The 22,392-nt window shown below is 41.4% G+C and overlaps 1 protein-coding gene across 5 annotated transcripts in view; it reads left to right on the top strand.

Annotated features, from left to right (window-relative positions):
• Positions 1-22,392, top strand: part of LOC126427382 (uncharacterized) — a 420,537-nt gene that overhangs the window by 144,247 nt on the left and 253,898 nt on the right. For all 5 annotated transcript variants that reach the window (XM_050089736.1, XM_050089734.1, XM_050089737.1 and 2 more), the window contains one exon: positions 11,523-11,560. In XM_050089736.1, the coding sequence (XP_049945693.1) occupies positions 11,523-11,560 (38 nt within the window). The remainder of the gene's footprint in view (positions 1-11,522; positions 11,561-22,392) is intronic.

The following is a 22,392-nucleotide window of genomic DNA, read 5'->3' as shown; positions in this document are numbered from 1 at the left end:
ATAGGAAAGGATTAAACATCAATACGTGAAGGGAGACCCGTCAGATAGTTCGTCATTTTCACCAAATTATCATTTATTTAAGAAAAACGTACTTATCAATTAAATTCCAGATTAATGACATCATCAAAACCGTCAGAATTACAGTGACATGTAAAGTGACAAACTACTGAAATTTACCAATATAAGCAAAAGGAAACGGCATTCAATAAACACAAGACATAGGAGTTGTTGAACAGTAAGAATGAACTTTGAAAAGTTCAGTAATTTACAAAGTTCACGAGTTAATCCCGCTAAACTCGACAGCCTACGACCCTGGCGGCAGTCGCTCGACCTGGGTATAGCTCCGAGGAACGGGACGACTACTCAACTTTTGCTAGGCGTCACAGACGGTGCGGCAAAGTGCTCCCGCGGCAGTAACTTCGACCTCGGGCATTGGGCAGAATGCTGCCGAGGTAGCAGCTCCAGAAGTCACGGCTGCAAACCCCGAGGTAGACTCACGTGTTTTGCAATCAACTGTGAACGTAAATCACGTGAGGCAGCACCCTCAAACAATAACAGAATGTTGTTGTTGTTGTGGTCTTCAGTCCTGAGACTGGTTTGATGCAGCTCTCCATGCTACTCTATCCTGTGCAAGCTTCTTCATCTCCCAGTACCTACTGCAACCTACATCCTTCTGAATCTGCTTAGTGTATTGATCTCTTGGTCTCCCTCTACGATTTTTACCCTCCACGCTGCCCTCCAATGCTAAATTTGTGATCCCTTGATGCCTCAAAACATGTCCTACCAACCGATCCCTTCTTCTAGTCAAGTTGTGCCACAAACTTCTCTTCTCCCCAATCCTATTCAATACCTCCTCATTAGTTACGTGATCTACCCACCTTATCTTCAGCATTCTTCTGTAGCACCACATTTCGAAAGCTTCTATTCTCTTCTTGTCCAAACTGGTTATCGTCCATGTTTCACTTCCATACATGGCTACACTCCATACAAACACTTTCAGAAACGACTTCCTGACACTTAAATCTATACTCGATGTTAACAAATTTCTCTTCTGCAGAAACGCTTTCCTTGCCATTGCCAGTCTACATTTTATATCCTCTCTACTTCGACCATCATCAGTTATTTTACTCCCTAAATAGCAAAACTCTTTTACAGAATATACACTGACAAATGATGAGTCTCGCTTTAGCAAGATAAATACAACTTGTACCTCATATAAAACAAATAGTTAAAGTCAATCTTAAATAAATAAACTCCACACACACACACACACACACACACACACACACACACCTTCACAAGGCGTTTAATCAGATCAGGGGAAGAATGAGATTTTCACTCTGCAGCGGAGTGTATGCTGATATGAAACTTCCTGGCAGATTAAAACTGTGTGCCGGACCGAAACTGGAACTTGGGACCTCTGCCTTTCGCAGGCAAGTGCTCTACCAACTGAGCTACCCAAGTTTCATACCAGCGCACACTACGCTGCAGAGTGAAAATCTCATTCTGGAAACATCCCCCAGGCTGTGGCTAAGCCGTGTCTCCGCAATATTCTTTCTTTCAAGAGTGCTAGTTCTGCAGGGTTCGCAGGAGAGCTTCTGTAAAGTTTGGAAGGTAGGAGACGAGATACTGGCAGAAGTAAAGCTGTGAAGACGAGGCGTGAGTCGTGCTTGGGTAGCTCAGTTGGTAGAGCACTTGCCCGCGAAAGGCAAAGGTCCCGAGTTCGAGTCTCGGTCCGGCACACAGTTTTAATCTGCCAGGAAGTTTCAGATCAGGGGAAAGTTGCTAAGATTGACAGAGAGAATTAGAATGGATTTTGTCGTACACAATAAATACATACACCTCTGTGTGGGTAAGATGATAAGCGAGTACATGTAACTGACAAGGTGCGGGACAAAGAGAACAGTTGCAGTTAACCCCCGGCCCCCCTCCCCCTCCCCCGACACACACACACACACACACACACACACACACACACACACACACACACATCACATCACTTGAATGAGTATTGCTAAATTGGCTTAAGAAACACTGGTTAAGGTGAGCTTAAGCAGAGCAGAAAATTTCACTTCGTAGTAGTCTTCATCATACAGTTGATACTTTATAACACAGTACAATTAATAACCAAAAATCAAACCCTGAACTCAGCATTATTTTACATGAAATGGAATAAAACAGTCAATACACAATCCCACATTACACTTTGAACACATCGTTCTCACAGTAGATTTACAGTCCTTGTGTGCACACCTTTTCTTCTTCTTTCCTTCTGTGTGCTGGACGAGGTGGTCAGTCTCATCAAACCTAATCGAATCTGATATGTGGCTCTCGGAACATGCCCTCGGTGCATATGGTCTCCCGGCTCCTTTTGGTAAAGCTTGGTGTCTTTGCAAGTACACTGTTGCTACTTCTCTCTTGAAATTAAGCTGAGAAATAGTTTGATTTCTTGCTTTGTTATACAAAATGCAACTGTTTTGTATGGCGTCATTTAACATCTGTGTAAAGAGACACCAGTACCATATCTTGCTTCTTATAGCAATCCGATAGCATGCTAGATTCTGATCCACCTGATCAGTACCTCCCATGTTTGGCTACCAGTTTTGGTCTGGGAATCATTATATTTCGCATTTTTAGTTGCGAGAATCTCTTGACTTGGCCAACTTCTCGTGCACCACATGAAGAAGAGATCATTGTGACAACTGAGTTCTCCAGCCACCGCACATACAATAATCCGTCATTCTCCTCTATTCGGATCTGGGGGCTCAACAAACACGTCACCTTCAATATCGTCATTATATAGAATCTCCAGCGCCTCAGCAAGCGAGAAACCTCTTCTAAAACAAAAAAGAGAAAATTCGTCCTTCTACTGAGTACAAGCGCCTAGCATTGCCATACGGCAACACCGACGTTCAAACGGCCTAAATTAACGTAATTTATTTAACAGCAAGCAGTAACCTCCAAAGAATATATATTTGAGTATTTATAGCACAACCATACTAAAAAACTAAATTATATATCGTAAGTTACTGTGTAAAACATACTTACTCGAACTTGTACTGCATTTTTCTTTGTCGTTCAGCAAACGACAACTTCCGACACTGCTTACGCCGCAGAATTTAAATGTATTGTTAAAACTGTTGCAGTGTAGTGATCTTTACAGTCCTGTGGAACGGAATCCAGTGTTGTCAACACTCTCACTTTGTCAATGTCGTGGAATCGACGATTTTAAAAATGTGTTACAAACGTTGCCATATGGCAACGCACGGCGCTAATGGGTTACCCTGGATGTGGCGTACCTGCCCAACTTTGTGGACTCCCTTCCTAACCGAATACAAGCAGTTATCAAGTCCAAGGTTGGAATTAAATGACATTAAATAATGCTTGTAATGATTTATCTAGGGGTGATTAATTTTTTGTCTGACTAGCTTGCTATCACAAGCTTTCGAGAAATCTACAAATATTACCAAAATTCAATGGTTGGATTCCCAGCACTTCTTCCAGATTTGCCTTCTGTTGAAAATTTAGTCTACAGTTGGATCTTCCAGCCGAAAAACCTCATTGGGAATTTCTATGAGTATCTTTAGCCACAGGCTTCAGTTTTTCGAGAATTAAGAATACTAGCACTTTCTGTGTACATGTAGTTAAGAAATTCGTCTGTAGTCACTGCAATTTCCTTTACTGTTCCATTTGTATTGTGGGATAGTTGTAGAAGACACTTGCTCTTTTGGGCTCTCCTTTCTCCACTTTTCACTTATGAGGTTGTATAATTTTATCTGAGTTGTTTCATCTCCTATCTCCAACATCTCTGTCATTGTGCTATCTTCTCCTGGTGTCTTATTATTCTTTAAGTTTCTCAATTGATCTTTCAGGTTACTGTTCTTCTTCCGCTACATATCTGCAATTCTTCCTTCCTGGGAGGACACACTTGGGATCTTCAGCATTCAGCAACTCCACCTGTCAGGAATCCTTTCCTTTTCTATTAGCATATTTCCATCCTTGTCATTAATTTCTTTCAATTTTCCCACCGGCTTCCAGAACATTGCTTATTATTTATAGCGGAGCTCTTCACCCTCTTTCGGACCACGCAGTACATCCGGCGACACAGGTTTTCCAATTGTGTCATCTGCTCTGACTCACTCGGTGCCCTTCAAAGACTCTGTATGCTGTACATCGCCCATTCCTTACTGCAACAGGTCCAAGAAAGCTTTCACTTGGTCACTCTCGATGGAGCCAACGGGATGTTTATGCAAGCTGACGCTGCTGCCGAGGCTGCAGTCCTCGTACCTCTGCCTGCTAGTTCTTCCATTTCCTCCAGTAATCTCTGTGTTGACGTCTGTTGGCAGGTGGTGTCACTTTGACATCAACACTGGTCTTCCCTTCACGAGAGCAAACTCTGGGGAATTAAACCTGTTCCTGGGGCTCGGCCGAACTCCCGTCTGCCGTCTTGCTGCGAGGAGATCATTTTAGCTATGTTGCATGTTGGGTTCTGTCCTTTTAGTCATCACCATTTGTTAAGTGGTGACCCCCACCACTTTCTGCTCATTGTCCTCAATTTTCGCAGGTTTGCCATTTCCTGATCGAATGCCCTTTTTTTAACCACTTATGTTCAAATTTATGTTTGCCATCTGATTTATCAGCCGTTTTAGCGAACGACAGACAGGCTGTCAGGCCCCATTTTACTTTTTATCTTTTGCAGCAGTATGGTGAAGGACATTTAATCTTTAGTTCAGGACCTCCGTTGTCTTTATGGTGTATTTTATGGACCTTTCTCAAAGTCCCTGCTTTTAGCTGTTTTTCGCCCATCGCTTGGGTTTAACATGTATTAGTTTTTAGCTTCTTTTTCATCTTCATGTTCCACGATTCTGACTTGGGCACATATGACCCTATTTGTTTTTGTGTCCTAAAACAAAACAAAACAAAATGAACATTCAATCATCTGAAACATTTTTCTGCTATGTCCTCTCTTATTTTGTTAATCATTGGTCAGAAATTTTCTTTTCTCTGTCCTCAGAATCTTGCTTGCTTCTGTTTTCAAATTCTTGGTTACACTCTAAGACAAAAAAGACAACACACCACAAATAAATTATCTGATTGGGATGGATATCGGTAGATGTTATGTATATGTACAGAAAAACAAGTGATTACAAGTTCAGGAAAGTTAGATGATTTATTCAAGAGAACGAGCCTCACAAGTCAGTAATGCGTTTGTCCATCTTGTAATTGATAGATAGAGTTGTTGGATGTCCTCCCGACGGTTATCGTGCCAAATTCGTTCCAATTGGCGTTTGAGAACGTCATAATCCTGAGGTGGTTGGGGGCCGATGCCCGTAATGCTCCAAACGTTCTCAGTCGAGGTGGGATCCAGTGACTTTACTGGCCAAAGCAGGGCTTGGCAAGCACAAACGCAAGCAGTAGAAACTCTCACTATGTGTGGCCAGGCATTATCTTGCTAAAATGTAAGCCCAGGATGGCTTGCAATGAAGGGCAACAAAACGGGTTGTAGAAAATTGTCAACGTACCGCTGTGCCATAAGCAGTCCACGTTGTAGTTGTGCGCACCAAAAAAAAAAAAAGGGGGGGGGGGGGGGGGGCGCAGTCCACAGATGACAGCCAAAGAGGTCCTGCAAAGAAAAAAAATAGCACCTCAGACCATTGCTCCTAGTTGTCAATCTGACAACGGCCGTCAGTCAGGTTGATGTCCCACCACCGTCTCAGCTGACTCCGGACACGACTTCAGCCTGGAATGTGAGATCGTCACAATCCTGAGGTGGCTGGCGGGCCTTACCCATAATCTTCCAAATGTTCCCAGCTGCGGTGAGGTCCAGCGAACTTGCTGGCCAAAGCAGGGTTTGGCAAGCACAAAGGCAAGCAGTAGAATCTCTCACTGTGCGAGGGCAGGCATTATCGTGCTAAAATGTAAGCCCAGGGTGGCTTGCCACGAAGGGTAACTAAATGGGTTGTAGAAAATCGTCAACGTACCGCTGTGCCGTAAGCGTGCCACGGATGACAGGCAAAGAGGTCCTGTTATGAAAATAAATGGCACCCAGTTGTCTGTCCGACGACGGGCGTCAGTCAGGTCGATACCCCACCACTGTCTGGGGCACCTTCAGGCATGACTTTGGCCTGGAATCTCATTGACTGTAGTAGAATTGTCTTCAGTGATGAGTCCCGCTGCAAATTGAGGCCCGATGACCGGCGAAGACGTGTCTGGAGACGGCCCGGACAGTGGGGGGACACCGACCTCACTGTTGCCCGCCTTACGGCCCACCGACTGGGAATGACAGTCTGGGGTGCCATTTGTTTTCGTAGCAGGATGCCTTTGGTTGTTATCCGTGGCAACCTCACAGCACAGTGGTATGTCGATTGTACGATGTTATCCTGCACCCCATTGTATTGCCCTTCATTTCGAGCCATCCCGGGCTTACATTTCAGCGAGGTAATGTACGCCCGCACAGAGCGAGAGTTTCTACTGCTTGTCTTCGTACTTGCCAAACACTACCACGGTCATCGAGGTCGCTGTTTGGAGCTTTACGAGCAGCTCCCTCTGACGAGCTTAGGATATTTACAACTCGACAATTGGACAGAAATGGACTCAATATCACTCGACATCCGGCAACTGTATCTGTCAGTGCCGAGCCGAATAACTGCTTGCATAAGGGCCAGATGTGGACCGATGTGTTGTTGACTTGCTCAATTTGTGAAGCTCTTTCCAATTTTTCTGACTCTGTAATTATTTGTTTGACTGTACATGTACATCACATTTACCAATTTCCACTCCATTCAGATAATTCCTTTGTTGAGCGTCTTTTTTGCCCCCTAGAGCGTATTACTCTATTATTGAATACCGTATCGAAGTACATACATTAGATCCTAAAATTAGCCATAACATACGGGGGGGGGGGATGGTGCGTGACTTTAAGATATGTACAATCTTGTTTATTCTCAACAACACATTTTGATATTCTATTTGTTCATTTTCATGCCATTGGACAATGAAGTATCTGGTTCATGTGAATTTGTATTTTAGGGTATTGACTTGCACATTTATCCAACGAAACTACAAATTGGCAAAAGCCTCTCGTGTACCAGAATAAGTTTTCACTCTGCAGTGGAATTCACACTGATTTGAAACTTTTAGTTAGCACACCGTTGCAACTTGCGAGGAACGACCCCCCACGCTGTGGCTAAGTCGTGTCTCCAGAATATCCTGCCTTCCAGGAGTGATAGTCCTCTAAGGTATGTGAGAGATCTGTAAAGTTTACAAGGTATGAGATCAGATACTGATGGAGGTAAAACTGTGAGAGGGTGGGTCAGAGTTGTGGTCGGATAGCTCAGTCGGTGGAGCACATGCCTGTAAAAGGCAAAGGCTTCGGCTCAAAGTCCCGGTCCAGCACACAGTTTTAATCTGCCGGGAAGAAGCAGCTGTCATTCACATTAGAAATATGTGAGCATCGTGTACCTCACTAGTCCAAGGTTTTATATATTGCAATAGTCCTTAGCTGCACCAGTTACATTTCCTCTCATACATAGACATGAATCGTGCACAACAGATAATTCATTAAGAAGAATCTACCTGTGCATTCAGTAACTGGTACACGTGTCAACTTTCTTCCGATTAATTTGCCGTGCAAAACACACATATCTGTTAATATGCATGTGATATCAGCTAATTGGTATATCTTTTAATCACTTATCATCAGGGAACATATTGTGCTCTTGGTGACATATTGTGCAGTTTCCTGATGTGTTAATGTGTAGTTATAGTTTTGGTGTGCCCTTCACATGAATCAACTAGTAGAAAAGTACAAGAGTAAAGCAAATATAAGCAGGAATTTTTGTTGAACGCGTCTTTTTGTAAATGGATAGCAACGTAATCTCAGCTCGTCGGTGCTTTTGTTTCCACGGTTGTTCTCCACAGCTGGAATGTGTTGTACCATTACTTTGGTCAGAATTACAATGTCAGAACAGGAGGCACCGAAATACATTGCACAGTGCGTTATAATCAAGTTTCTCACAACAGAGGGTGTAAAACCGTCCAAAATTTTGAAAAGAGTTGTGGCAGAGTTCATAGACAACTTTCTTAACAAAGACGCAAGGGTACACCTGGCACATACCATTTTTACGAGGAGGAGAAACAGTTTGAAGTGCAGCTCACCGACGTCACTCAAGGACCAGCAGGACTGAGGAGAATATTTGCTTTGTTGTTGTTGTTGTTGTTGTTGTTGTTGTGGTGGTCTTCAGTCCTGAGACTGGCTTGATGCAGCTCTCCGTGCTACTCTATCCTGTGCAAGCTTCTTCATCTCCCAGTACCTACTGCAACCTACATCCTTCTGAATCTGCTTAGTGTATTCATCTCTTGGTCTCCCTCTACGATTTTTACCCTCCACGCTGCCTCCAATGCTAAATTGGTGATTCCTTGATGCCTCAGAACATGTCCTACCAACCGAACCCTTCTTCTAGTCAAGTTGTGCCACAAACTCCTCTTCTCCCCAATTATATACAATACCTCCTCATTAGTTATGTGATCTACCCATCTTATCTTCAGCATTCTTCTGTAGGAACACATTTCGAAAGCTTCTATTCTCTTCTTGTCTAAACTATTTATCGTCCACGTTTCACTTCCGTACATGGCTACACTCCATACAAATACTTTCAGAAACGACTTCCTGACGCTTAAATCTATACTCGATGTTAACAAATTTCTCTTCTTCAGAAACGATTTCCTTGCCATTGCCAGTCTACATTTTATATCCTCTCTACTTCGACCATCATCAGTTATTTTGCTCCCCAAATAGCAAAACTCCTTTACTACTTTAAGTGTCTCATTTCCTAATCTAATTCCCTCAGCATCACCCGACTTAATTCGACTACATTCCATTATCTTCGTTTTGCTTTTGTTGATGTTCATCTTATATCCTCCTTTCAAGACACTGTCCATTCCATTCAACTGCTCTTCCAAGTCCTTTGCTGTCTCTGACAGAATTACAATGTCATCGGCGAACCTCAAAGTTTTTACTTCTTCTCCATGAATTTTAATACCTACTCCGAATTTTTCTTTTGTTTCCTTTACTGCTTGCTCAATAACATCAGGGAGAGGCTACAACCCTGTCTTACTCCCTTCCCAACCACTGCTTCCCTTTCATGTCCCTCGACTCTTATAACTGCCGTCTGGTTTCTGTACAAATTGTAAATAGCCTTTCGCTCCCTGTATTTTACCCCTGCCACCTTCAGAATTTGAAAGAGAGTATTCCAGTCAACATTGTCAAAAGCTATCTCTAAGTCTACAAATGATAGAAACGTAGGTTTGCCCTTCCTTATTCTAGCTTCTAAGATAAGTCGTAGGGTCACTATTGCCTCACGTGTTCCAACATTTCTACGGAATCCAAACTGATCTTTCCCAAGATCGGCTTCTACTAGTTTTTCCATTCATCTGTAAAGAATTCGCATCAGTATTTTGCAGCTGTGACTTATTAAACTGATAGTTTGGTAATTTTCACATCTGTCAACACCTGCTTTATTTGGGATTGGAATTATGATATTCTTCTTGAAGTCTGAGGGAATTTCGCCTGTCTCATACATCTTGCTCACCAGATGGTAGAGTTTTGTCAGGACTGGCTCTCCAAAGGCCGTCAGTAGTTCTAATGGAATGTTGTCTACTCCCGGGGCCTTGTTTCGACTTACGTCTTTCAGTGCTCTGTCAAACTCTTCACGCAGTATCGTATCTCCCATTTAATCTTTATCTACATCCTCTTCCATTTCCATAATATTGCCCTGAAGTACTTCGCCCTTGTATAGACCCTCTATATACTCCTTCCACCTTTCTGCTTTCCCTTCTTTGCTTAGAACTGGGTTTCCATCTGAGCTCTTGATATTCATGCAAGTGGTTCTCTTTTCTCCAAAGGTGTCTTTAATTTTTCTGTAGGCAGTATCTATCTTACCTCTAGTGAGATAAGCGTGTTAGCCAACTTATTGAAGACAATTGCAGAATATCATTTGCCGAAATTGCTACAGAGGTTGACATACGTTACAGTTGTGCTCAGGCAATCGTTACCGACAACCTCAGATTTCAGAAAGTGTCTGTAAGTTGGGTATGTCATCTTCTCATCGCAGAGTACAAATTTCATTGTCTCGATGTGTGCAAACAGCTGCTAACGCACCAACAAACTGAAGGTAAGCATTTTATGCGCTGGATTTTGACCTGTGATGAAACACGGGTGCACCATTACACACTGGAATCTAACAACACACAATGGTGCAAAAGTGATGAATCTGCACCAGTCAGAGCCAAAAACTGTCTCTCCATGGGGAAGGTTCTTGTAATGATCCTTTTTTTATTTTAAAGGAGTTCTCATTGATTTTCTCTACAATCATTTTACTGGGAACGCTGTATACTGTTGCCAACTTGTGAACCAAACAAAACATGTGTATTATCAGAAACAGCAAGCATTTCCAATCCTGGATGTGATCGTGCTTCATGACAAGGCTTGACACACCCCACAGCTGCTTGATCTCAATAAAAATTCAGGAATTGTTCTATACCACACTAGAACACCATCCTTACAGTCCAGATATGTCGTCCTGCAATATTCAGTGGTTTGCGCCACTATTTGGACAACAGTGGTGCTGTCAAAGCGTTCGTACACAACTCGCAGCTGTCACAGCCATGTTCATTTTATGAAAACTGGTTCAAGACACTGATTATCTGCTTGGAAAAATATATGAAATTCTGGAGACTGTATAGAAAATTAAGTTCTTGTATATGAATTTTTTGGAAGCTTAAATAAACTTATGGAAAAAATTTACAGTTTATATTTGCTTCATCCTCGTATCCTAACATTCGAACAAAGCTGTCCATTTGCTAACTCTTGAAAATGATGAAGTTGACTCCTTGTAACAATTCCCTGTAGGCAGTAAACTGTCACATACAAAGGGTTTTAAGATGGATGTGTATTGCAGTTAATCCATTCCAGTGAATTGCTCACATTGTGAATATTTTGAAAACCCTATCGACACAACTATTCCACAGATTATTTTGGCAATAGACTTAAATTATTGCACAGCACGTGCCAACACGTGCCAACGTAATCACAAAGGCCATTAGCATTTTAGTCTGATATTTAACTTTTTGAACAGATCTTGTATTATCAGGTACTATGCTGATGTACATCTGTGTCCTACAGTTCTCTGACGAGCATTCCCATTGCTGTGACTTTTCATTTCTTATTCCATTATTATTAATGTTTGGAAAAAAATAGTTTTTAGAACAAATAACATAGCATAGCACACGCTGATTCTATTGTGTAATGTTGTTTTATTCACTTGCTTTAATTCAATGGCTCCATTTAATAAAATTGTATTTTAACCATATTGCAGGTCTGCATTCAACATACATACAGCTTTTTAGCCAAATTTTGGGATGTCAGACTGTGAAACTTAATAGTTGTACAAATGAAACAGTTATTCATAATAAGGCTTTAGGTGCAAAATCCTTTTTCCACATATTTAATTCTGTTGTTGCAGGTACATCATTCGACAATCGTCACGTCCGACAGTACAAGGTAAGTTTCACTGTCAGCTTCTGCATTTCAGCAAGTTGGAAAATTTCTCTTATACAGTAGCTAAACTGGCCAGTAACCAGAACAGAAAACTGAATGGTGTGCAGAGCTATTAACTTGCAACTCCTTCTTTTATTTGAACAAGGATTTGCCATTTGAGGGGTGCAAGACTCGCACCTGCTTCTGTGTGTGGCCAGCCTAGCTTTGCTTTACTTGTTGCACTACCTGCATTCAGATACTGTGCTGATATTGACTAATAATATTGAAGTCTATATTTGTACCTAAATGGCTAAAGAAATTAAAAATTACTTGCACAGTGTGTGATGAATCGTGCAAAGCTACCACTGTGAATATTTCTCAAATGAGGTGTGTAAAGTTGTGCTGTTTCCTTGGAATAGAATCTGTAGCAACAGGCAAACTTAATGTGTTCAGTGGTAGTGTAACAGTAGCACATGATAGTGTGTTTAATAGAACAATACCTGTTGTTACTACAAAATGGATAATGGAGATGATTTGTACCATAATTGACTGCACTGTAAAGTGTAATACCATTTGTTTGTGAGATATTACTTTTAAACTCTGCAGACATTGATAGGTAAATGTGGGGACATCCATGCTGTTTCACTTATTTTTATTTCCATTGGATTTATTTTAAAACTGTTGTTCCTTATTTAAAACCAGTCTTGAAATAATAAAATATTAAATTATTTTGGAGTGAAGTCAGTGGTGACAGACTGAACTTTTGTGTAGCCTTAGGTCTGATTGTGGTGAACAGTAGCGAACTAATAGGCGCCCACCAGTTTATGTATTTCAGGGTGTATACGACCCGAGAGATCCGGGAAAGACCCAGGAATTTTTTAGTCCGGGAGAAAACCGGGAAAAACCCGGGAATTGTTTAGAATTCCGGGAATTTTTCATTGTTTTAGTTTTCAGTTAAATTTTTGTGATTTTTGACTGGTAAGAACCAATACTCTAACAAAGGATATTACTGTATCACGCTATTACAGAATAATACTACAGAAACAAAACATGAATGAGAGGGGAAAAAAACGAAAATAAAACTTAAATTGCAAAGGAAACGCGCCTTATACAACAACAAAACACAGTGCTCATACAAGCGTCTGCCAACAGCAAAGTGGTCAAAGGCTTTAGGAAGACTGTGCATTGCTTCATAACAACAAATTGCCTCCGATGAGCTGCTGCTGCTGCTGCTGCTCACATCTGTTACTTTCCCCTCTTTGGGGAAGTGTGTGGGGGAGTTTGTAGCCTTTCGGCTTTTACTCCCCTGTGAACGTGTGTGTGTGATTTTTCTATAGTTTTTTGGTGTCTGTGACTTGTGATGTTTGTTGTGAGTGAGTCTAGTACTTGCCTGAGGTAGGCGAAAAGATTGGTGTTATATGGGAAGGAACTGGATTAGGGATTGGGTATTGGGATTAATCTTAATCGTCGAAGATCGTCATAGGGCGCTTATGCTTATCGCGGGACATGTCATACCGACCTAGGGAGTGGATGAGCGCGTTTCCGGATCTGGAAGAACCCTCATAGAAGGCCCTTGCCAGATCCTGGAAACGCTCTCTCAGGAGTGGGATTTCGGCTGCGGCGTGCAAGTCGTCTGTGGGGAATCCAAGAGGTAGGTGCAGTGCCCTTCTGAGGGCGCGGTTCTGCAGCCTCTGGAGTTTGTCCAGGTGCTGCTTTGCCGCGTATCCCCAGACAGGGCACGCATACTCCATTACTGGCCGGATCAGGGCCTGGTAAACATTTACTGCTACTGGGCAGGGAAGGGAGCTGGTTGTGTTCAGGATAGGGTATAGGATGGACATTCTGGGGCAGACCTTCCTGTGGACCTCGTCTATGTGGGGTTTCCACGTAAGACGAGAGTCCAAGGTTACGCCAAGGTACTTGGCGGTTCTGTGCCAGGGGAGTTGGATTCCATTTAGGTGAAGGTGGAGGGGAGGACGTTGAGGAGGTTCGCACCTTCCGAGCCTGCGGGTAATCAGCATTGCCTGCGTCTTCTCGGAGTTGATGGTGATGCGCCAGCGACGGGCCCAAGTTTCTGTGTCATCTAAAACCTTTTGTAGCCTAGGGATGACCAGGTCCTTGTTCGCGTTTCTCGTGTAGAAGGCTGTATCGTCAGCGTACTGTGCAGTGTGCACCAGGGGGGCCGTTGGAGTGTCCACAGTGTACAAACTGTACAATACGGGCCCCAGGACCGATCCCTGTGGCACCCCGGCACGAATACGCCTTCTGGTGGAGGTGGCAGTTTCTACTTTGACGGAGAAAGTCCTATTCGTGAGATAGCTCTTGATGAGCTGAACTATGCTCCCGGGAAACCCTTGTGTGTACAACTTGTAGAGTAGCCCTCTAAGCCATACTGAATCAAAGGCTTTGGCTACGTCTAGTAGCACTATCCCGCAGTAGCCTCTGTGGTTGAAGCCCTCTGTGGCTGCTTCAACCATTCTCATGACCTGTTGTGGGGCAGAGTGGTTCTGCCGGAACCCAAATTGGAAATTCGGCAGAATTTGCTCTCTGGTAATATGTTCTTGTATGGGTCTTAGCAGGAGGCGCTCATAGATCTTGCTGAGAGTTGGCAAGAGGCTAATCGGCCTGTAGTGCTGCGGGAATAGAGGGTCTTTCCCTGGTTTGTGTATCGCGACCACTTCCGCATGTTTCCAGCAAGCTGGGAAAACACGGGAACGAGTAATCTCGTTGAGGACGTTTGCGAGGTGTGTGATTGCTGTGGGTGGGAGATTTCGACTAACTGATTAGTGACACTGTCGTGCCCTGGTGCCTTTTTTGTAGGGAGGGACCTGATTACTCTTGCCACGTCCTCAGGGGCAAAAAGTATGGGTTCGTCCTCTGGGTCCTCCTCGGCATTGAGGAAGACAGTCGGTTGACGACTGACTACCTTTTCATGCTCTTCATCCTGGGGTTCTGCCGCTTGGAACTGCTTCTCGAAGGAGTCGGCGATTTGTGAAGCTAAAGTGCCATTCAAGTGGTTTCTATATTTATACTTGTGTAATAGGGAAAACGCAGTGTAAGTGATGCTGTGCATTGAAGATCCCATCAAAATACTTAGCTTTTGGTACAAGTTATACATAAGGGTTAGTAAATGTGACATTGGCAGTAAACTGTTACCAGCTAATGTCACATTTAAGGCACAAGTACTCTAGAATGGAAATGAATGTCCGGTGTAAGGTTATACATGTACCTCAGCCCAGAAAAAGTAAAGAACCAGTTTCAACAGTAAATTAATACGAGGCGTGGTTTTTAAGTAAATACCGTTTTGAAATTTAAAAAAAGACATGCTAAGATATCTCAATAATTTTATTTTTACGTGAAAGCCTGTACCTTAATCTACTTTCCTACATAATTTCCGTCAATATTTAGGCACTTGTCATAACGTTGTACCAGTTTTTGAATACCCTCCTCATAGAAGTCTGCCGCCTGACTTGTTAACCACTGCAACAACCTTGTTTTGACTTCGTCATCGTCTCGAAGATGCTCTGAACGCCCACATGTTCCTTCAAGTGCAGGAACAGATGATAGTCACTGGGCGCAAGATCGGGGCTGTACGGAGGATGATCTGGTGTTTCCCATTGAAAAGATGTGATGAGATCTTTGCTCTGATTCGCCACATGCGGACGGGCATTGTCTTGCAGAAAAACGATGCACATTTGTGCGGCCATTTTTAAATGCTCTCTCCCACTTTCTTACCATTCCATCACTCGTAATGATTTCTCCGTAAACTACACAGATCTCATGATGAATATTGATTGCTTTTAGGCCTTTAGCACTAAGAAATCTTTTACCAGCCTGTACTTCACAGTCTGCGGGAATCACGATTATCGGAGGCATCTTAAACACCCAGTACACAACGTAAAGAAGGAAGAATGAGACTGTAATGGCGTCAGTGCGTAGACAACAGATGTAGGTACCCAGTGCGCACGCACAGAACGCCGACCGCAGCGCTGCGGCCACGGTGTGGCAAAACAGTACTTATTTAAAAAACATGCCTCATATCAGTTAATAATATTTTCAACTGTGCCTTCAGATTTAAAACATTTTTACACAGGAATGGAGAAACTGCAAAATTTGATGACCTTTTGCAAAAATGACTGATTTTTGCATTATTTTGATAAGAACTGCCAATTTCTTGTTCTTTGTTACAATACTGTTTAGACAGTGTTTTTTTTTTGTCCCTAGACGTACGTTGGCAACCAAATGTCAAATAATTAAATTAATTGGGAGTGTTTGTAAGGACAGACAAGTTGGAAGTCACCAAGCAATTCTATGCTGTGATACAGTTTGTTAGATTGAAGTCTACGGAATGTTTGTGTGATAATAGGTATTAGTGCAGAATGACAGATCTCATCAAAACACTTAGCTTTTGTTACAACTTAAACATAAGGGTTAGTAAAGGTGACATTGGCAGGTAAACTGTAACAAGGGACATCCAATTGACAAAGAAAATTTCATTAGTAATGGGCACGCAGGTATCTGCGTTCAGCTCTATTCAGACAATATCACAAGCTCTACTGTTGTTGTGTCGGATGTAATTTCTGGTCTGTTTGCACTTGGGAGTTGCTGTTTTCCTGTCAGATATTTTTCTTTTTCTCTTAAACATTGGGAGTCATGTTTCACATGTTCACGTGTCTCACACAGACATTTGCACATATACCCCTTCGCGTAAGTAATTTTGTAACCATTTTCACCACCTTGTATGTGGAACCTTGCTTCAAGGTATACTACACTCTGAAAAATCATCAATAAGTTTCTTCTGCTTTTATGACTTTGTGATTTGCGGGTGTCCTGCATTATGTACATTAAACAGCAATTAAAAATCAATTCTAAATTAAGTTTTTGGTTTTCTTATTACATTCTTTTAGTACTATCCTTTCAACTACAATAATTATCAAATAAAAATGGCCCACGATTTTGTGCAGAAAAATCAGAAACTCTCATGTGTTTGGAAAATTAACCCCCAGACTTGCATTGTCTTGTCACCAGTTCACCTGCTGCTATTAATTCTTTCTACAGTCAGTAATCTTGCTGCATCAGATTTATTAAATCCAATCTTTTGATGACTTCCACCATAGTCATCATTAGAAAATCCGAGTGATGTCTTGTTTTCCGCAAGGAAATGTGACAGGTCCTTTGCTGTTCTTGAAGAGCTCTCTTAGATTGTTTATGAATGATGCAATCATTAACTGCCTAGTGGAGTTAATACATAATAAATGTGAGTTGCAATATGAACTGGATCAGATACTTGAATAGTGTGAAAAATAGTGCCAGTTGGCCCTGAAAAATAAAAAGTGTGAGGTCTTTCACATGAGTCAAACAGAATTCTGCAAAGTTTGTAACAACATAACTGGTACATTTCTCTGCCTGACATTCCATCTTTCAATGCTGGAGACATCATTTGGGGCTATAATGACTCAGGAAGCAGCTACAGTATCAAAGAAGCTCACCAAACTTAACTGTTCATACGTATCCATGTGATAGTAGGTTTATGATGTCATGACACCAATACTGAAGATGGCATGATGAAACTGACATGTGTTGTGGAGCTTGTAGTAGGGAAGAGTTGGCACTATTTGCTTTATTTAGTACTAAGGCCAACAACTTGACCTGTTTCAGTCCTGTTCCTTTTCTGTTAAAACTTTTGTCTTTTTTAATTTCTCTTGACTCTCTGTACATCCTATCATAGAATGATCAGATCTGATAAAATCATAATATCGTAGGAACAATATGGTTCAAAACTGACAAAAAATGTGCATTAACATTTGAACACTGCGAAGGACCTGCATTTACCACTTGCCACAACAGAAGAGTATAAAAGTCCTTGTACATAGGCACTGAAAAAAGAAATATTACCATCGATCTTAAGGAACGAAAGGGCAATTGACATCTGGGGAAGAGGGATAAACCACACTGAGACCAGGGAACCACCAGATTCGTTTCTCCGATGCTATTGTTTTCTCGGGATCCAGTCATTACTGTGTTAGAATGTACAGAGATGCCATAGAATGTCAGAAGCATAAAAGAAACTTTAACAGAAGGTGAGGAGGACTGAAATTAGAGAAGTTGAAAGACACAGAACTAAATAAAGCAAACAGCACCAACTCTTCCACGCTATGAGCTGGACGACACACATTGGCGCATATCAACAATCTTAGGCAGCAATGTGACGACATCACGAGCTAACCTTTACATGGATATGTAAAATAGTTCGGCTTGCTGAGCTTGCTTAAATTACACAGTGAATAAAAAAGTTGTGTGACTTCCGCTTGAATAACAAACTGAATATTTCGAGTGACTATTGTATGTGTACTATTAACAAAAAGAGATCAGACAAGGAAAGAGTGGTCAGGAGTGGTATAGGAACTAGTGGGATAGTCCCACCCTGCTCCGTTAAAATTCTGATGTTAATTGATTTCTTTAAGGCAGAGTCCCAGTAGTGATTCTCGGGAGCAAGCAACTGTGCCTTGTGTTACTCCATTCTGTAGCCCTCAGTTAGACAGTGCTCCACCGCAGCAAATTTCTCAGGTCCTAGTAATTTTGTATGGTGATCGTGCTCAACACATGCGTCGTTAATGGTGCACAGCGTCTGGCAATACATGTTTTTCAGCAGTGGTAAGGGATCACATAAATACCAGAGTTGGTCCCCAGCTGTGAGATCGACTTCTTAAAATCATCTGTATAGTGATATAAGTTAAGATCACATTGTGGTGGGCCCTAGTTTACAAGTAACTGATGGAAAAAAATTCCTCAGTTTTGTGTGATGCTCCACAGCTTGTGAAAAAGGTATGTTTAACAGACTGGTTGTGCAGTTAATGGCTAAGATACAGGCCACACATGCAAAAGTTTGTGGGTATAGATCTCTCACATGCTTTGAATTTTTTTATTTTTAAATCTTTATGAAGATGACTTTGGTCATTATTTTTAATCAGTTAATTGGTTTAAATATATTTTTTTAATTTTTTTGCTTTGTCACATCATTTTAAACAGATATTATTTTATTGTTTTGCTCTTATCTTGCTTCCTATTATACTTTATGTATTAAATTTGATTTAATTTCTTCCATTTTATCATCTTATATTTTTGTCCATGTTATTGACTCTCTGAGCATTTGAGAAAATCCTATTAGATATTAGCAACACTGATAAAACAGGGATTAAGCTTTAATTAAGACTTACCCAAGTTGGATTTCATTATAAAACTTTGTTTGCCTATAAACTTTACATCTAACCATGTTACTGGAGTTAATGCATTATTTTCATGTCATCATCGTGTGTGTGTGTGTGTGTGTGTGTGTGTGTGTGTGTGTGTGTGTGTGTAGAGAGAGAGGGACTTGAGGACTGATAATGGTAATGGTATGCATAATTGAGGGCACTGTTTTACCACTAGTGTAAATGTTTACTGATGCTGCACTGAGGAGTGTGTATGATTTCCCATGATCAGCATGACGACCTAAAGAATCCGAGATATGTATTGACTGCTAAAGTCACAGTATTTCACGCCGCAGTTGGCAGTGTTAAACACGCAGTTTAGTAGAGTTGCAGACAATCAAAGCTAGACATTAATGATAATTCTGTAATGAATAAAACTCCTGTACCCACATTCTGTGAGGAGGCATGTGCCCCCCTTGGACCCCTTGGGAACATCTGTGCACTCCTAATTAGAAATGTCATTTACCCTCATAATTTTGTGCCCTGGGGAAGGGGACTGCAATGCAATTGATTAAAGTTCCAGAATGTGAAATTGAGATGTAGCTAAATTGAAGCAAAGCAGCAGAGTGAGATCGTACTGAAACTGTGTGTTAACCGATCACAGCTCAGTCTCTATGTTCCGCTTCATGGAAAATATTCTATCTGTGCGGAGGGACACTGACTCGTGTCGAACAGACACCAGCCCTTTTATACTTTCACCCCCGACTTTTAATAATGCTCACCATTCAAATTATATTACACAGATACACTGAATGGCATGAAAAATGCAGCATGCGATAAATAATGTGTAATTATCTATTCGATCAGAGTTTACCATATTATCTTGTAGTTTTAGACAGGATACATTATTGACATTGCATTGCAAGCAAATAATGAAGCCTCAGTTGTTTATTGCACTACCAGTAATTGTTCTTTTCCACACAACGTGAAACACACCTCGTTACAAATGAGGCAGTAATGGTTTAGTGTAACAGGACGTTGTGGGTAAAGTCCTGTTCCACTATATGAAGAATTGCCACATCAAATAAAGATGTTCATGATGTTTACGTAAAGTAGGAGGGGTCAAATATCGACAGACCTACTGTGCGTACTGCATCTGTTCCTGTAGAGTGTGCATACGAGGAAAGATGTAGCCACAGTACACGGAAGCCAGGAGAATGGTAACTACTTGCTGGCCATCTGGTGTTGTGCAGTCTGTGGACCCAGAAGACACACAGAATAAGCAAGATTATGGAATCTCTTAGGAGAAAGACAAATGATATTTTTTGGATTGTAATGTAAGAAAGCTTTTGTATTATTGTTAGAACGGCGGCACTCTTGTTTGAGTTCTTATAGAGAAAGACTGTATTAGCATCATGTTAATGGACTGAATAATAAATGCAGTTATGCAATAAACATCTGGAAACGGTTGGTCAAAAGTGAAAGTATGTGTCGAGTCATCATTTTATTATTTGGTATAAGTCGTTAGTCGGAAAGCTTTAGCAATTTCCTGTAGTAGAGAAGAAACTTCAGAGGAATTCGTGCAGATGTGTCACAGCATACCTGGTCCACAAAGTTCTACATGATGACAGGAATAACGTACAGTCCAAATTCATCAAAAAAGTAGTAGTCCTTTGACAGAACATTGTGAATCACGATACAGGATGTAAGTGAAATAGTACCGACTGAAATATGGGGGTTGGAAGTTCAACACTGACTACTGTAAATTATGTAGCTGACAGTTGCACAGTTGCATTTCACAGTTCTTTACTTTCACTGTTCATAACCTCAAATATTACACAGTTATGTGGCCAGTTTACTTTTGGTAAATGATAACACCTCATTAATAGCTTGCAGGTAAACATCAGCATACTGCTACAATAGTTTGCTGTGTAACATCTGTGAGCAGGAAATACCTAACCACACAGTTCACAGTTCTTGCTGAATAATAAGGCACGCATGACACTATTTTTCAAATAAATTGAACAGACACTGTTGTTTTAACACACGGCCTATTGGTGTTACCCTAATTGATGTTACTGTAATCCATTATTGTTACTCTAACTGATACAGGCTTCCGATCTGAAATCGGCCACGGACTGACTGTATAGAGACCAAAAAGGCATCCTTTACATATCTGCACAATAATAGGCACTGAAGCTGTACATTGTTTGATGTTTAATTTACAGAAATTACAATTAAAACATAACTCATTCGATTAATTGAATACATTGAAAAATTCCTTCGTTTTAACAGTTTCTTCTACCACAAAGGTTAGGCCGGATCATTTGTTTAAGTAATGAAATTCACAGATATTGTTACACAAACAATGCTTTTGACAAACCTGGTAATTATTTTGGAAAAAATCAAGGGCAGGCTTTGCTAACATGTTTTCAAATAGAGCCAAATAAATACCTTAAGAATCTTAGTAGTTTTTCTTCCAAATTTTTATAATTAGTTCAGAATTTATATTTGTTTATAAGTCAACAATAACATTTAAGTCATGAAACAATTTACTGATTTCACCATATAACAAAAGGTATTAGCTAGGACTAGTGAAAATAAATTAGGAAATTAATTATACATACAAAACTAAGCACAAAATTACATCTGGTGCTATATTCCAGATTGAGGGCCAACCTTTCTCTTTTTATGGAAATGAAGATTATACTGATGTATGTTAATGGTAATTAGGCAAAAATAAAAATAAAATGAATTTAAGGAGGCAGATGGTAAAACGAGAGAGGAAGTAAAAAGCTCCCAGCTTGCTTCATCACATGCTGTTGGAAATTTATGCACAAAGTTGAAGAGGAAAAGAGCAATGTGTGAAGGCACCTTAATATTGAGAACTGCACCTTCAGCGATTTCCAGAACTGCAAGAAGGTGCAGGGAAACGGAGGCTGTGAAAGGAAACCGTCGTAAGACCCGAGAAAGAAGGGTGACATCAGTGAGAGGTGACCATTTCCTTCAACTAAAAGTTCTCCTCAGCCACCAACACACCACTGCCATTGAAGTGCAATATCGACTCCACCGAGTTTGGGGGGGTCAGTGTTTGTGAACTGACTGAAGAAGACTGGACGAAACCAATCTTCAGTCCAGAAGGCCTGATAGGGGCCCAGAAGTCACCAGAGTGTGTCGCACAGCTCGACCGCGTTTCCCTAAGGAATATTGCAGCTGGAGAATACGACAATTGGAGCATGCGGTGTTCATCGACGGGTTGCGATTTGGCCGTGTCGCACAGCTCGACCGCGTTTCCCTAAGGAATATTGCAGCTGGAGAATACGACAATTGGAGCATGCGGTGTTCATCGACGGGTTGCGATTTGGCCTGCGATCACCTGACAATAGAGTGTGGGCCTGGGGAAAGGCATTCTCCTTGCTTTTTATCATCCAGGATGCTTTTGCGGGGTGGTTGTCTAATGTTGTGGACAGCAGTCAGTATGACTGCAAAAGTGGATTTGGTCTTTGTGGTGTGTTGGTCTTATGGTGCATTTACACTGCGATTTGTATCGGTACATGTATGAGATACACGTATATGCGACTCTGCGACATGTATCGCGACTTGTATGAGTTGACAAGTATCAACCTCATACATGTAGGAGCGTGCGTTTACACTGGTTGATTTGTA

The sequence above is a fragment of the Schistocerca serialis genome, chromosome 11 (assembly GCF_023864345.2).
Source record: "Schistocerca serialis cubense isolate TAMUIC-IGC-003099 chromosome 11, iqSchSeri2.2, whole genome shotgun sequence".
Taxonomy (NCBI): Eukaryota; Metazoa; Arthropoda; class Insecta; order Orthoptera; family Acrididae; genus Schistocerca; species Schistocerca serialis.
This window is presented reverse-complemented; position numbering and strand designations above follow the sequence as displayed.